At 37.8% G+C, this 18,200-nt stretch overlaps 2 protein-coding genes across 2 annotated transcripts; both read right to left on the bottom strand.

Annotated features, from left to right (window-relative positions):
- Positions 1 to 1,222: 1,222 nt before the first annotated feature.
- Positions 1,223 to 17,647, bottom strand: LOC143845389 (phosphatidylglycerophosphate phosphatase PTPMT2-like). The gene is made up of 6 exons (XM_077353709.1): positions 16,887 to 17,647; positions 12,062 to 12,184; positions 11,416 to 11,509; positions 3,767 to 3,849; positions 3,244 to 3,333; positions 1,223 to 1,715 (listed from the first exon to the last, which is right to left on the bottom strand). The coding sequence occupies exons 1-6, from the start codon at positions 17,079 to 17,081 to the stop codon at positions 1,452 to 1,454; spliced, it is 849 nt and encodes a 282-aa protein (XP_077209824.1). The 5' UTR covers positions 17,082 to 17,647; the 3' UTR covers positions 1,223 to 1,451.
- On the bottom strand, positions 3,856 to 6,587 carry LOC143845833 (uncharacterized). Its single transcript, XM_077354236.1, has 3 exons — positions 6,065 to 6,587; positions 5,747 to 5,891; positions 3,856 to 5,644 (listed from the first exon to the last, which is right to left on the bottom strand). The coding sequence occupies exons 1-3, from the start codon at positions 6,585 to 6,587 to the stop codon at positions 5,026 to 5,028; spliced, it is 1,287 nt and encodes a 428-aa protein (XP_077210351.1). The 3' UTR covers positions 3,856 to 5,025.
- Positions 17,648 to 18,200: the final 553 nt, after the last annotated feature.

Raw genomic sequence — 18,200 nt, 5'->3', positions numbered from 1 at the left:
TCCTATTAACAGTGAGCATATGGGGTGTCTGCTTGTGTTTTTCCAAAAGCTAAGCGTGGGAAAGCCTTCTTTAATGGTCCAAAACCATTGCATGGGTTCATGCGGCATTGGAGATGGTTGTTATGTCATAAATCTGCCCTCATTTATTAGAAGAAATACAAACTAAAAAGCCCACATTTTTGGAGGACCATTTTCTAAGTTCTGTTGCTCCTTCCTATGAGAATGATTTTGAGATTTGTGACCTGTATTATTATTCATTTGTTGGCACTTGTTGGGGATGAGCCATTCCACAACTGGTTCTTGACCTTTTAAAAAATGGGCACTTGTTGGGGATGAGCCATTCCACAATTGGTTCTTGACCTTTTAAAAAATGGGCATAAATTTTGTTTTACAGTCATTTTATCAAAGATAGCAAAGACTTGAAGAGTAATTATGTATATGGCAGTCTCAGTCACATAAAATCAGCATGATACTAATTCTTCGTCGAGTGAAGTTCACTCAAAAAGGTCATTCTCAATTGATAGACTTGAATGTGGAACAGTGGCTCATTTCTAATCTTGGCCCAATCCTTATCTCAACTTTGGAGCAAACGTATCTATTGAAGAGATAGTTCATGGGCAAAAAAAAAAGAAGGAACAATCTTCTATTCTGATGGACTTTTTAGTGTTTGATTAGATCATGTAACAGTGAGCTACCACGGAAACAAAGAAAAGCCATTAGGTGTGTGTGCATATCTTCAGCATTTTACACCCGGGACAACCACCTCTAGTGTATTTATAACTACTGTTTTACACTATACAGGGCTGTCCCAAGTGAAAAAGGGACAAATATCATTTCCCTTGATTATGTTCTCTCTCATCCACACTGGCCAAAATATTTTGAACCTTGGGGCTAAGGATTTCAACATACAATCCAACGGCTATACAATATTAAAAGGCAGCTGATATCCGATTACCATACTTTGATAATGGCACCACTCACTTTGTTTCCCATTTTTCTGATTGTATGTTGATATCAACTTCATTGTAACTAACAGCCATTAAAAGCTAATTAAAAAGATGCAAAACAAAGAGTAGTGCCATTATCAAAATATGGTAACATGGATATCAATCTCCCCTATTAAAAACTTAATTTTAATCCGATAACATTTGAAACCCATGAATAAAATGGACAGACACGAGAAAGCAAGTAAAATAACCTAATTTACAAGCAGATAAAGTGATAAACCAACCTTGTCAAACGCAATCGGATTTCCAATCCAGCTGAAAAAAGTAATCTGTATCTGCCAACTAAACAAAAAGAAGGTACACTCAAAAATATTTTCAGTTCTGTGGGCCTTTCATGTTCTTTTAATCATGAAGCCGACTTTATTTGTATACAATTCCATTACATTTGATCATTTCTGGTAACCAGCGTAAAATTCAGGCAGCCGGCCAGTGGGGAACTCTTCATTAGCAGGCGGGTATTTCAGACAGGCGGCTAGCCACAGTAGGGCAACTGCTGCCATAAACCTTGAGGGCTGCAAAGAGACAAGATAGCCTTGCTATCATTGGCCTAGGAACGATGCTCAGCTCTTTGGAAACATTGTCGCGAGTGCCATACCCTTCAAGATCTTCCTCTGTTATGAGGACTTCATCGCGGGAGGGAGAGCTTGTCGGTGCCTGGTTTTGGATCATTAGAATATTTGACCGGCGCTTCCAATATTCTTGAACCGCCTGTACATTGGTAACAAGAAGGGTTACCACTTTTGAAGGTACCTAGCAAAAATGATATCACACCGCCTATATTATGGTAATAAGGAGATTTACCACTTATGATTTAGTCGACACTTTGAATTTATTGCCGCCACTCCGACACGACACGTGTGTCCACATTCCTTTTGACACTTTTATATGTACTGCTAAAAGTGACTTAATGTGGGTGTGTGAACACGTTTTTGTACCGTGTCAAGTGTGACATTCTGTTTTATTGTGTTTATCTCTTTTCTTATTAACTCTTCTTTTATTATAAATTCTACTTTTAGCTCTTCTTTAACTAATATTTGCTGTCATATTGGTTTCCCTTTCTCATTCCATATTGGAGACGGAAGAGACCTGGATTAAATTGATGAATGCGTTGCTATTTGATTATCTCACGTTTGTTTTATATTATAGTTGATTAATTCTAAGACTTTTTATTTTATTAAATGAATATAATATATATTGTTACAAATTATGATAGTAGTCAATAATTTTTATGTGCGTACGAGTCACAATTTCTAGATTTTTAGATGTTGCCATGTCAGACAACCCGTATCCGTGTCGAAACTCGACACACGAATCCGTATCCACAAATCGTGATTTTAGCCGTGTCCCCGTTTCTAAAATTTGGGAGTTTATCGTGTCCGTGTCTAGAAATCATAGCTTGCCCACTTTTGAAGGAAACTAGCAAAAATGACATCAGATTCTGAACTTGGTTCTACCATGCACTTTGTGTGTGACATAAGATTCTGAACTTGGTCTTACCATGCACTTTGTGTGTGTGTGTGTGTGGGGAAAAAAGCATGTGTTCTACAGACTGTCTATGAATTAATAATTTCAAAACGCAGAAAAATGTCCCCAACTAACATCAAATGGGTGACAGTGGACCGAACAAACAACTGACTAACTTTTCTTGCAAAAATGACCATATAGTAGCTTTTCTACAAGGCAATCAAGGTTTTAAATTTCATCCGAAATTTGAAATTTCGGATTTCGGTCGAGACCGAAATCGAAGCGGTCAAGGACGAAATTGAAGCGACCGAAATCTGAAATCGATGAAACGTACAAAATTTCGGCCGAAATTTCAGGAAAAATATTTTTTTTTAATCCTTTACCAAATTTCAGCTGAAATTTTGGTTTCGGTGGGGACCGAAATATACCCTGAAACCGAAATTTAAAACCTTTTAAGACAATGGGGCCATGACCTTGGTATGGAGGACAGGAACAGTACAAGTGTGCAACATATTCCCAAAGAAACAGGAGCTCCGGGTATCAGAAAAATATTTGTTCTCATCACAAGAAAAATAAGACCAATTTTAGGTACAATTATTTGATAAATTCAGAAGAATTTACATCTACATGATTTTTTCATAAGATAAAGCAGATAAATTTTCACATAATTGCTTAAAGTTGCGAGTAACAAAAGTGTCTACCAGTAACATGAACAAAGAAACAAGATAAAAACATCTCAATATGGTGAAATTTAAAACATAAAAGTTCTTACTTGCCACTGAGAAGGAGCTAAGAGCACTCGAGGTCTTCTTGATCGCACATAATCTAAGGCAGCAGCAGGTGTCATGTGCTTATACTCCACCTGTAATATTGAAAATAATATAGCTTGTATGACCAGACTCCATTCAATGATAACAGCAAAAGTTCTACTCTTTTTAACTATTGATATTTAGACAGAAATGTGTATGACAAGGCATTTTTCTATGGATGGATCTTATGAATGATCACTATGATGGAAATGGGAAATTGGTGTCACTTAATACTACGCGGGGTTACTTCCATCACCATCCAATCTAGATAAGATTACAATTCAAATTCATGGCCAACAATGTCTTATTGTAGGTGCTCCATATTCCCTGTTATTTCTTAATAGGTGCGTAATCTGGTTTGAATATGTCCAAGATGGGTGGAAGCCTTGTATCGACCAAATGTAGCATCACCTAACACAAAATCACCACCGACACTAGAAGTGGTTAAGCAGATGAAACCACGGCTACATGGAATGAAGAATTTACCAGATAACATAGGACAATTGTGGTGCTACGTCCCCTCCCAGCTTTACAGTGAACGTATGTTGTTCTCCCATAGGATGCATTATCTGTACAAGAAAACAAATTTATATTTCAAAATTAGAAAAGGATAACAGAAATCACATTTTTACCGACCTCTGAAATAACCAGCACAAAACTAAGAAGAGTCACAACCACTAAATCCAACTCCAGTACCAATACCTAATAAACAGAGGCCCATAATCACAGTTACAAGCCTCTTCTCCTTGACAGAGAATTTGAATAATGAGCAAATAACCACAGTGGAAGTGCTGTGCTGCCATGTTACCTTAATAAGGGTGCGGGTATCTAATACTGTGAGGACTGGTACAAGGATCCTCAAAATTATAAAATTTTAGCGTGCCAATACACAGGGACACCATATGTGAGTAGCACATGGGTATGGATCCTCTAAGAAAAGTTAAAAAAAAGTTTAGAGCAAACATGGCTTGAATTTTAGAAAGCCCACACATATCTCACGTAATACAAATTAACTCATCATTTCCTAGGAGACCTCTCTCTTTAGCTAATGATTCTTATTTATTGCATGATGAGTAATAGGAAAAGAATAAAGAAACATCTGGAGGTTAGGATTGTTAGGATTCTATTTCCTTTGTGATGAAGAATATAAAAAAGATAAAGATGATCTATGCTCCAAAGGTATCTTACATTTGTCTACATAAGAAAGACCAGGCACCTAACCAATAGTGGCAAAAGAAGAAAAAAGTAAAAAATGAGGATACAGATCAGTCATATCCGACATATATCCCACACCCTTATCCTTAACATATTGTGTTGAGTCGAGTACTCTCCAATTTTGAAGGATCTTGGTTTCACAGTTGTGCTGGTTGAAGTCTTCTAGACAAAATAAGTGAGCCCCACCTATCAATCTGGATTGTCCACTTCATTAGGCACTACTTTTGATTTCCGATCACCCAAAATCACTTTGAACATATGATTCTAAGCAACCTAGGAAGCACGGGTACGGGTACGACACGACACGGGTACGCGGGTACGTGATTTTTCAAAAAACCCGGGTGTGGGTACGTTCGGGTACGTTAAATATAATAATATTTTTTATTATTTTATTATATATTTATAAAAATTAAAAACAATTAAAGAACAATCAAATTACAATTAACATCACCAAAATAGCAAAATCTAATATTACTCCATATTTCATAAGTTCCAACTTCCAACTTTAAGTACAAGATGTTACGATCGCATCATTCATTAGATACAATGTCCGTCGCCTCATCTCCAATATCATCATCTACATCATCGGTAAAAACAACGGCTTCCAAATCCGGCTCATCGAGTGAAAGGCTAGCAACTTCAAGCACCCCAACATCCTCAAAAGAGTCAAATGAATCTCCACCTATGTCCCACATCCTCGTCTCTCCCTGTGCATACTGTGGAGATCGTCTTGATAGAAGACGGAGATTACTATGAACAAAAACCAAGTCCTGAGCCCGTTGTGGAGTTATCTTGTTCTTTCTCAAAGAATGCACAAAGGAGTAAGTGCTCCAATTCCTCTCGGCACAAGATGAAGACGAAGGTTGCATAAGAAGCTTCAAAGCTAAGCTTTGAAGCATAGGAGCACACGTACCGTGGACAGCCCACCAATCATCAGGCTCTAAAGTAGCTCGGTCATTGATGGAATCAATGTCATTGAATAATCCAGACTTCATAGAGAAGTGGGCAAACTCCACATTCGCCTTCGTGCGATCTGCTGAATTGGGAAAGTACCTTTTGAGGCACTTTACCCTCTCTGCATAAATCTCTGTATCCTTATGTGGAGGAACACGATTTGAACTGGCACTAAGCCATTCTTCGCTGTAATACCTTCAAGAATAGAAAAAATATTTTAGTTTCATGTTAAAAGTAGGAAATAAAGTTCACAATGAACATAACTATTAATCTAAATAAAATTTGAAGTCACCTAACCTTGGATTCAATGAATGAGCCAAGCAATGAAGCGAAGTGTTGCTCTTGTTCCAACGATCAAAAAGAATTTCTTGCACCACTTCATAAAAGCTAGACTCTTCTTCTTTTCTCTTTGCTTCCTTCCTATAGATGCCGTCTTCACTTTCTCAATCATCGTGTCCCACATATCATAAACCAAATGAAGACAAGGCTTATCCGTGTCACACTCTCTTAGCATGTCATACATTGAAGATGTAAAAGAGAGTATGTAATCGATAGAATCCCACCAAATGTCATCTAACACCTTCTCTTTTACAAACTTTGCTTTTCCTACATCACCATCTCGATAGCAATTCCATTTGTCACTAATCACCATCGATTGTAAACTTTGCTTTAAGAGTTTAAATCTCTTAAGCATCACAATAACACTCGCAAAGCGAGTCTCGGCAACGGAAAGCAACTTCAAACTATTGAAGTCGTTGAATATGGCCAATCTCATCGAATGATTCATGATGAAATTCTTCACTAGCATGACATCTCCCGCAATATCCGAGATCCAACTACATTCTCCATAGGCAATTTGATTTACTTCCACATTCTTTGCCGCACAAATATTCTTCAAAGTAAGAATAAGTGTGTGCACCACACACGGGGTCCAAAATATGGAAGGAAATTGAGCTTCAACAAGTTGTTCGGCCGCCTTACAATTTGGAGCATTATCGGTAACTACCTGGACAACCTTATCATGTCCAACCTCATTAATGACTTCCTTAAATAAGTTAGCAATGAAATGCTTGTCTTTTGTCTCCCCCGAACAATCTATCGCCTTAAGAAACATAGCTCTACCTTCCGACACCGCCATGAAGTTAATGAGAGGCCTCCTCTGTGAGTCGCTCCATCCATCACTAACAATGCTCACCCTTTCTCCCTCCACGTGTCTCTAATAGGTTGCAACAACCTATCAATATTAGCCCTCTTTCTTTGAAGTAGAGTTGTCCTAAGCAAGTTGTACCCCGGAGGCAAATACCCTGAAAGTGCATTGTTGGCGGCAAAAGTGTAGGAACTAGCATAGTATGGGTTTCTTGCTAGGTGAAAGGACAAGCCACCGGAGTAAAACATCCTAGCAATCTCGGCATGTAGTTGATCACGGGCCGCCATGTTGAAAGCTTTTTCAAGTGCACTCACATTTCCACTTGTCTTTCTCTTCTTCAAATCATAACTTGGAGCCACAAACATACTTGTGCAACCCAATGATCCAGTACTCGACAATGGCACTTTCTTGGGAGCATTTTGCTTCATAATCTCTTTGCATTCTTCCTCAAACCTTTGCATTGCAAGTAGATCACTTGCTTTCACTTTAGGACATGGTCCGATTCCTTGTCCCGCTATCTTCAACAAGTGCGCCCTAACCCTTGTGTAGGAGCTACTGAAACTCGTACTGCAAAAATTGCATTGCCACCTCACATTCCCTCCACCCTTAGGATCTTTATCAAATCTAGAGACATGCTTACATAAAGGCTTCGACAAATCTTCATCAGTAGAAGACGTATGTGCGGCTTGGGCGGCGCTACTAGCACCGGATGAAGACATTCTAAAATCTATTAAACAACAAAAACAATTTTAGTACGCAACGTTGCAACCCAACAAAACAAGGGACTCTAATTCTCAATTACACAAATTGAAACAAACAAGGTTACAACTTACAAGGCAACACCAATTGTAAATTTGTATACATAACCAAACATACCCATGTAAATTAAACAATTGTATACACAACCAAACATACCCATATAAATTCAAAAGGCAAGTGGCAAATGGCAAATGGCAAATGGCAAATGGCAATCCAATGCAATGCAATTATAAATTTATAATGAAGCAATTTTAGACTCTCAAGTCTCAAGTCTCAACAGGTATTGGCGTATTGCATCCAAAAATCAGTTTTGGACTCTCAAGTCTCAACAGAGTAACAGACAACAGGTATTTGCACCCAAAAATAAGTTTTGTACTCTCAACAGTCAACAGCCAACAGGTATTGCACCCAAAACTCAGTTTTGGACTCTCAACAGCCAACATGTATTGCACCCAAAAATCAGATTTGGATTTTGAGAACAGATTGTGAGTCCGAAGCTGATTCTTGGACTCAAAATTAGATTCAACAGATTGTGAGTCCAAAAATCTGCTTTGGATTCACAATCTGTTCTCAAAATCCAAAAGTCAAAACAAACAGGGCCCAATAATCATTAATCTGTTTTTGTTTTGGACTCAAAATCGATTGACAAAATCCAAAAAATGTTCTCAAAATCCAAAACAAACAGGGCCAAATAATCTGTTTTGGACTCAAAATCGATTGACAAAATCCAAAAAATGTTCTCAAAATCCAAAACCAAACAGATTAATGATTATTGGGCCCTGTTTGTTTTGACTTTTGGATTTTGAGAACAGATTGTGAATCCAAAGCAGATTTTTGGACTCAATAATCTGTTTTGGAATCAAAATCGATTGACAAAATCCAAAAAAAAAAAACAGAGAGAGAAAGAGATATATAGAGAGAGAGAGAAACACAGAGAGGAGAGAGGCTGAGAGAGAGAGAGATAGAGGCACAGAGAGAGAGGGAAACAGAGATAGAGGCTGAGAGAGAGAGGAGAGAGAGAGAGCACGGGGAGAGAGAGAGAGAGAATCACAGAGAGAGAGAGAGCACGGGGAGAGAGAGAGAGAATCAGAGAGAGAGAGAGAGAGCAGTAGAGAGAGAGAGAGAGAGAGAGAAATACCTTTAATAGAGTGGAAGGGAAAGCCGGAGAGAGTGCCGGAGGTTCCGTCGGAGGAGGGAGCCGGAGGGAGAGCCGTCGGGAGAGAGAGAGAGAGAGAGAGAGAGAGAGAGAGAGAGAGAGAGAGAGAGGGAGGTTCCGTCGGACGAGGGAGCCGTCGGGAGGGCCGTCGGGAGAGGGAGCCGGAGGGAGAGGGAGAGGGAGAGGAAGAGGGAGAGAGAGAGAGAGAGAGAGAGAGAGAGAGAGAGAGAGAGAGAGAGAGAGAGAGAGAGAGAGAGAGAGAGATGAGTTACAGAGTTAGGGTTTAAAAAAAAACCCAAATCGTGCTTTTAAATCGTGGTTTTAAAGACCCCCCCCCCTTTTTACTCCAAACACCCCCCTAACTTAAGTTTTGTTTTAAAAAAAGAAGATAAACGTGTCAGGTGCGTCGGGTGCGCACCCCAAACGCACCCGACTCACAAAAATTCATTTTTTTTTAAATAATCTCTCGGGTGCGTACCCGGGACATACCCAAACGTACCCGTACCGGATACGCACCCGACACGGGTACGAGGGCTTTTTAGGAGTACCCGTGCTTCATTGTAAGCAACCAATCTAGGGGATATAAATGGATTGTCTAAAAAATAAAATTGTATTTATGGAATCAATTCCGAATAAAATCTGAATTCTATCTTTTTTATTGTAAAGGCAACTGTAGTTCATTTATCAAGAAAATACTATAATTATTTAATTTACTGCAACTTTTCAGAATTTATCGAGATAAAGTAACATCAAATAAGCTTTGGTTGTGTCAATTACAGGTAGTTCCTCGTGGACCATCAGAGTGAAGGTCGTATCAACTTCATGCAACCCACCAAAAGGGGTTTTCTCCTTGTCGAACCTTGTTGGAACTACCCCAATGTCATAGTGGTGGGATACAAGGTCAGATAACCCCACTGTGATGGACGGATGCTAGAAAAAAAACCCAATGAAATTGGTGCCCTTTTGGGTCTCCGACTGGATGGTGACAACTTGACAGTATTACTGGATGGCAACAACGAGAGAGAGAGAGAGAGAGAGAGAGAGAGAGAGAGAGAGAGAGAGAGAGAGGTGGCAGATTGATCATAATGTTAGACAACAAGAACAGAGAGAATAGAGAGAGGAGATAGTATGAAGGTTAATGACACCTAATTACGAAGATAGAAACAGGAACAAAAATAAGACAAAATTTTCCAAAATATAGGACACTGATACAAATATGATAATCCATATTCCCATACCATTAGGTAAGGCACAAGACATGCATAAATATGATCCTATAAAATTTCGCTAGATTTAACTAAGAAGATGAAATTAATAATAAATTTAAATGGATTTTATAAGACACATACTCAAAATTATAAGTGCATATATGCGATACTAGGAAGCAACAAACACAATGGCTAATATGAAGAGAGACATAAGTTAGGAACACGATAGTTATTTTGAAAAAATATAAGTATCTAGAACGAGGATCAATATCCTATCATGTCAGATACGATATGTTGAGCCTGCACGAGTATCTATTTATTATACGCTGAGCCTACTCGATAGCTAAAAGGTTTTGTTGTTGTTGTCGTAAAGTAAAACCAAAATCCTCTTCTTAAAATCCAACTTTCTTCAATCAAAACCTCTTCTTTAAATCCAGATTTCTTCAATCAATTATGTTCGCATACCAATGTACTTCCTTCAATAAAATATCACTCTCCGATTCAAGGAAACTTGTAAGTATAGTAATCAATAAATAATCATAGATAATGTTCCATGTATTTTTATTTCAAGAGGATTACAAGGGAATGGGGCCATGCCATGATCCTCAAGACCTTTTTATTTGACATAACGATACAACATGCACATCACTTTCCCTCAATCCATGATTATCACTTACTAAGGGCAACCCTAACTATATAAAAACATTCTGTCATGTTAACTCGATTCAAAGAAAGTTACAGTGGGCAATGTAGCCTTGACGTACATTGGCCATCAATTTCTGATAATCAAAAGGGGCCTTATGTGAACAAGACAGATTTTAGCGACTGTCTTCTGTGATGTCAGTGTTCAAAAAATACAACATATATCTATGATTCTACACATCCTCCATATAAGGCAAAATTACATCTTTGATTAATTAGAAAAAAAATATAGTATACCAATGTTCCCATGTGAAGGGTAGAAGAGTGACCCGTGTTTCCGCCTATAATGTAGATTATAAACAACAACACATGTAAGAGCTACAATTCTGCAGTTTTCTACTTTCAACTTCAAGCATACTTGCTATTGAGCAGCCAACCCTAGGAAGCTGGGCCCCTGGAGCTGCGGTAGTAGCCTAGTGACAAAGGTAACTAAAAAATTAACACTCTTCACTTTATTAAACACTTCTTTGATTGGCTGTTTATAGTTTTTTGGGGAATATAACAGCCTGTACAGCTAATTAGAAAAGATAAATAAAGGGAGGAGAAAATATTGAAACAAAAGGTTTCTCTTATAAAAAGATGTATATTTATATTCATAAAGGAAAATCAATAAGATTTTTTTTTGAATGGCAAAATCAACAAGAAAAATATACAAATAAAGTGGAAAAATGGAGATACTATACAGTATACACATGCCATGCATGTTTGAAAAATAATGCAATCCTTTCCCCCTTATCTAGAGCAGAAGGCGGTATGTGCTGCTCTTAGGGTCTAAGTAGCTGTCTTAGTCCTGGGTTGTTCCCTGGCATAAGCCATGGTATAGGTCTCCCAAGCGACCTGCATCTTGGATCGACTCCCCAACCCACCACCTATACGTTGGGGGACCGACACCCCTAAATAAAAACTGATTTGAATTTCATCCCATTAAAAACATCCAAAAGGCTCTAAAAGACCACTATATTCATACAAATCAAGTTAAAATATATGCACTTACTATGTATGAAGTCGACAGCTCGGTTAATATCCACAAATGATGGGGCAAATAGGTAATCTCTTGTGGGAATCACAAGGTGGTCGATCTCATGAGCCTGCAAATCAGAAGAGAAGGTCACTCTAATAACTGAAAAGGAACAAATAACAATAAAGGAAAAATAATCACTTCACCATTTGGTGTTCATTTAAATACCATGAATCAATCATCACATCAACCATGATAATGTTTAAGGAAAGATGTCATCAGACAATTGATCTTCTTGAGAGATTTCATCCATCGCAATGTTTGAATCAATTGCAAATTAAATTTCAGGGAGAGAACTGAATATGTTCCTTCATTGGCATTTTTCTAAATAAAATTATGATAAGTATCCCCTCTTCTCCTCAAAGTTCATTTACTGACTGACATGAAAAACATGAAATTGAGGGTATAAAAGCACAAGTGCAATCAGTTACAGTGACTTAGAAAAGCTGGAGACTTCAACAACAGAGCACATATGCCAATCGCCGTGTATTATTCATGCAACTGAATGCAATTTATAACCATTTGTCATTATATGCATCAAAATCTGTGTCATTGATTTCCAAACTAGAAAGATGAGAATTGTATCTTAAAGGTATTTCATCATGAAATAGAAAATACTCACATGATACAGGGATGTCGGAACCAAAGTCTCATATGGTTCATTGAGGGTGATAACTCCCCCCACACCAAGCTGCTTCAAATGAGGAACATCCTTGGGAAATGGAACAGCACCCAGCAAAAGAAACTGAAAGATCAATATAAGAACAAACGGGAGTGAATCTTTACATCATCGAAAACTCAACACCACTGATAATATATCAAAATGAAAATAGAAAATTTAACACGAAACACAACAAACGAGGTGTTCGCTAGGACTATTTGTAAATAATTACTTTTTTGAATGGTGTTATGTGACACCCCACAAACGGGGTGTCCTCTAACACTATCTATCTATAATATATACTAAACGTGTTTCTTTCCACTGTCATTCATCTTTTTTCCAAGAGAAGTTTATTTTGGAAAAATTCCTCCTACAAAATTGCTTAGTACTTTTAATTTGGGTTTGAGACTTCAACAAAATTGAATTTGCCGCTAAAATTTTGAAAAGCTTTGCCATGATACACCGTAACATATGCAAAATTGAAAATCCCACCCAATTTGAATTTCCAAAATTTTCTTTCCCTTTGAAAATCGGTTTTAATTGGATTTTGCCACCCTCAAAAAAATAAAATAAAACGGTTTGCCGTTTTGCAGCCCTACTTATTCATCATTACCTTACCTATGTTGCATGGATTCTATGCCCCCCATGCCGAATCCGTGTCGACACGTCTCCGCATCCGAATCGGACATGGATTCACATGGGACACACCTTGATTCTTATTGTAGCCGTGTCCCACACGAATCCTGTTTTTTCAGGCGAATCCGATTCATCTGTCTCTTTCGAAATGCGAATCCTGTATATTTTTCCTTTAGGCTCTGTTTGGTTAGATGAGATTTTAGTGGAAGTAGTAGTCAACAAGGAGGTGTCAAGGGTGGGATATGTGTAGACTTGTCTGAGAAGATTAGAGGGAATTTTGGTAGTGTGTTTGGTTAGATGTCAAAGCATGTGGGAGAATGGAGGGGTGTCATTAACAAAATAAATAGTAGAAGAGAGAGAAAGAGGAGAGAGAAAGAGAGAAAAAAGTAATGATTACACATGACATTTCATATTCTACTCTTCTCCCCTCTAAATTTTACCAAAAACAAGGTTTGGCATTGGAAAAGTAGGGGAGGGGACAATCCCGCCACATAGGCGCCACCTAAGCCAAAAGCTAATAATTATGTCTCTTCCATGTCTAGAAGTCCAATGGGATTTGAGCTAAAAAATGACAACCAAACAACATTTGGTATTTCATATTCCTAGAAATGCTCAGCCGTCTTCCCTACTTTTTGCAACCAAACAGAGCCTTAAACATATTTTATTCTTAACTTTTTTTTATGTGAAAGCAAAACCCGTACTATTTTATTAAAAACCCTAGCACCTCGACCCCCTTCCTCCTTCAACTCTCTTAATACAAAACTCGCCTCAACCCTCTACCCTCAATATTTTCATGAATATATATATGCATAGACATGTGTGTGTGTGTGTTTGAAAATTTTATTTTATTTAAAAATTATTGAATCCGAATACTACTTTTGGGGGTTTGCCGAATCCAACACCTCGAATCCGTGTCGGATCCCGACACACGAATCCGAATCCATGCAACACTGTACCTTACTAATTCGGCGTCTAGAAATTTGTTTTGTAGCTATTAATTCAATTGGGGGTTGAGGATAACAGAGAGATTCACCTACAAATCAGGTTTTTATTTACCAATCCTAATTTGCCACCTAAAAATTCGGTAACTGTTTTCCTGTTTACTAATTAAATTCTGGTGCTAATATTTAATTTTCAAATAACCTTCAATTTTTGGCAACTGAATCCGAAGTGAAATATTCGCCTCTAGAATTCATTATGCAGCCTGCAAATCTCTCTCTCTCTCTCTCTCTCTCTCTCTCTCTCTCTCACACACACACACACACACACACACATTCTTCATATCCTGAATATTTTTCAAGGTTTCAGTTTTTGGACAAATTTGAGAAGCTTCTCACTTCTTCATATCCCCTTAAACGAATAGAGGAATGGAGGGTTGGGCAGAATTGTACCTGGTATGGTTCTTGGGATATTGAGGACTTCGTAGTGTTTTTTTTTTTAGTTTAAAGGGCTTTTAGTTATCATTTCTGTCTCACTTCTTTCTAAAAAAATATTTCTTACAAAATGGACAATAAGAGGATTCTTTTTTATCTAATTTTCAGATGTATTTTTTCAGGCTTTTTGCTAAACATGTGGCAGGTAACTACCGCCATCCTCGAACACGAGAAGTTTCTACTTCTACAACGAGCTCTCCCTCGTGAAGGAAAAAGGCAGACAACCACTGAAGTTAATGAAAAAGAAAATCGGAGTCATCATTCTTTTTAGAGGGGTTTCTTTTGGGATTGGTAACTTTTGCATCGGATTTGATTTACAAAAAAGTTAGAAATAATTTGATAATTTCAGTATCAATATTTTCCTTTTTTACTGTAAAATTTAAATTACCTGTAAGAATGTCTTGAAGCCAGGATGCCCTGATGGAATTTCGATGCGATATTAACTTCCACTAAGCTATGGATCTCATCAAACAACCACCATCACAACAGCAGTCAAAGCACCAATCCCACATAAGAAGAGGTGTTAGCCTTTGATTTCACGGAAGAAAAGACCGGAGCCCAAGTAGATGCACAGTTCCAAGGAGATGATTGATTTCATTGCCCACCACCACTGAACCCCCTTCCCGAATTTCCTTTTCGAAGAGTAATAAACGTTGTTGATTGTGAGATAGAGATGTTCATGTTGCTATGGTTTTTCTATTTCTTGCATTAATCTAGAAACGGAATTTACTTCCTTTTCTATTATTATCTATGACTTGTGGACACGGACACGGAGTGTTGGACACGGCGAACTTCCAAAATTTAGAAACGGGACACGCCTAAAATAGAAAGTACATGTAATGATGATTTGTGGACGCAGTTTCGTGTGCTGAGTTTCGATACGGATATGATGTATCTAACATGTCGGCAATAAATTCAAAGTGTTGGCCAAATCATTTATTATTATTATTATTATTATTATTATTTGCTTAATTGACTACAAAGAGAAAAGAAGTTACTTGATTTGGGTTGTGTGGAAGTGGTATGGACTATTGTGAACACCATTAGGAATAAACCACGAGATAAAATATTTGTTCGGTGTTGGGTGGAAGATGTAAAAGAGGAAGAGAATAAGGGTATCTGGTGGGGCTATCATTTTACACCCATACATAGCCACACATGCTATCTGTAAATAATTACTATCACTACTAAAGTAACAATTTCGCTTGGAGTTTGCGTGAAATTATCAGGTAGAAGGGAAATGAATTAATGTAATCAGACATGTGAATTGCCCCAAAAAAAAAAAACGAAATAATATCAAGGGCATGCCAGGCTAATAAATTTTATCCACAGAAAGCAGATATATCATACAAATCGTGATCACATGCCAGTAAAGAGAATAAAAAATGGAAAGTTCGATCGCTTTAATTTGAAAAAATCCACCAAAATTTTGTTAGTTAATTACTATCAATACTAAAGTAGCAATTTCACACAAACCCCAATGGAGTGGTCTGCATTCTGCAAATTATCAGGTAAGAGGGAAATGGATAATGTATTAGATAAGTTAATTGCCAAAAACAATACGAAATAATACCAAGGGCATACAAGGCTAAATAAATTTTATCCACAGAAAGCCAATAGATCATACAAATCATGGATCACATCTAAGGGTGTCAATTTTGGCTCGGGCTCGGAAGCTCGCTCGAGCTCGGCTCGAATCCTTAACGAGCCGAGCCCGAGTTAGGCCAGGCTCGGCTCGGCTCGTTAAGGCTCGGTCAGGTAAACATCATATTCAAAAACGTACACGGCGCGTATGTCATGTAAACATCGTATATATCAAACGGTTGAGAAAAATCCGAAATTAATTTTTTCCCCGTAATTGTCATAACTTTGAGCACTGTTTGGTATTTTTTTCTTAATTGTCATAACTTATCACCTTTTCTTGGTAATTTCTCATTTCAAACTTTATAAATTCGCTATTTTACTTTTTTGTTTGTAATCATTACTTCTTTTTTTTTCATTTGCTTTTGCTACGGAACTTTGACCTTTGCGCTGTTTGTAATCATTACTTGTTTTTTCATTTGCTTTTGCTACCAAACTTTGCGACATGGGCGAAACTTTATAACCAAGCTCGATAAAGCTCGCGAGCGGCTCGCGAGCCTGGCCGAGCCTGAGCGAGCCGAGCCGAGCCCGAGCCTGGTTCGAGCCCGAGCCGAGCCTTTGAGCTTAACGAGCCGAGCCGAGCCGAGCCTGGTCAAGCTCGGCTCGGCTCGTTTACACCCCTAATCACATCCCAGTAAAGCGAATACAAAATGGAAAGTTCAATGCTTTTAATTTGAGAAATTCGCTAATATTCAAACATACTCTTCTTTTTATCTTGCTAGCACTCATTAATGGAATCGATAAGAAGAAATTAAAATTACACTAACATGAAGAAAAATATGAGTGAATTGCCAAAAGCGAAACACAATAATATCAAGGGCAAGCCAATCTAATAAATTTTATCCACAGAAAGCCTGTAGATCATACAAATCGTGGATCACTTGCCAGTAAAGAGAATTCAAAAATGGAAAATTCAATGGTTTTAATTTGAGAAATCTGCCAAAATTCAAATATATTCTTCTTTTTTCCCTTGTTAGCACTTATAATCGATGAGAAGAAATTAAAACTTAAACATTGCAACACAAGAATGAAACTCATACAATATAAACAGATCAAATCAAGAAAATTTACAAAACCTGATCGACTTCATCCCACCACCGAAACTCGGCCTGAATCTTGTTCCGAAAGACATTGTACAAAAGCGTCGGATAGAACAGAATCCGAGCTCCTGCTCCAACTAATGCTCTCTTCGCATCAACCCTAACAATCTCCCGTCGAGTAATAACCTCTTTTTCATCCGAATCTGCCTCATCTAATTCCTTGATTTTCATGTTCACTTATCCCAATCGAACACACTTACAAAAAACTCTAACCCTAAATATCGTCCGATAATTCTCTAAACCACAACAACTCAAAATAGCGATCGGATTTACAAAGAAAAACTCCAAATAAAGCCTAATCTTCTGAATCAAAGAACCACGAATAGATCTAGAAAGGAAAACGAATCGAATCAAACTATATAAACGAAATCACAAAATGGCGAACGGATTTACAGGAAAAACTCGAAATTAACCCTAATCTTTCGAATCACAGAACAACGAACAGATCTCGAAAGAAAAACGGATCGAATCAAACCGTATAAACGAAAACCACCCTCTGGAATCGAAATCTGAACGGAATCGAGCGAAAAATAGCTTGAACGAAAGCCCGATCACAGAGATTTCAGGTTTTGAACAAGAAACCATGCGATCATGGCACCTGATTATCTAGAACAACATTCCGATACAAATTTCTCTCTCGTCTGAAACCCTAGAGAATTCTGACAGTGGAAATCCAACCCTAAAAAGATGGAATATCCACTGAGCATCTTCTCAAGAGAGAGGATTTGTGAGATTGTCCTAGCCTCGGCTTTAATTTACATTAATTACCCTGGATTCATTTATTCAGTATCAATACTGACATTATATGAAATGACAAAAGTGCCATTGCTTAATTATAAAAGTTCAAAGTGCTAAATTGTGATTTGTGGCAAGGATACTCAGGAGATTTTATATGGAGTAAGCCCTTATAATCCCGTATTTTTCAAAAACTGGTGTACGGACCACACTCTAGGATGATCCAAACGGTCCATTTCCATAGGATGATCTTAGCCCTCTGATGTATAAAGAAACTGCGTATTGTGGAAACCACTATAGATCGGAGGGTTTGGATCATCCAATAGCAGTGATTTTTTGAACAACAACTAATTACGTTGTGGCCCATCACATGAACGGGTTGGATCATCCTATAGCGTGGTCCGTCTAACACTTTTCTTTCTTTTTTTTTTGAAAAATACAGGACTATAAGGGCTTACACCATATAAAATCTCAGATATTTGAACCATGTTACAAAGAAATTCCCATGCCAAAATAGAAACATTTGATGCAGAGGCTAGCCATAGGTGAACCTTT

Source organism: Tasmannia lanceolata, unplaced genomic scaffold (genome assembly GCF_043159265.1).
Source record: "Tasmannia lanceolata isolate RefF3 unplaced genomic scaffold, GAP_Taslan_0.1 ptg000015l, whole genome shotgun sequence".
Lineage (NCBI taxonomy): Eukaryota > Viridiplantae > Streptophyta > Magnoliopsida > Canellales > Winteraceae > Tasmannia > Tasmannia lanceolata.
This window is presented reverse-complemented; position numbering and strand designations above follow the sequence as displayed.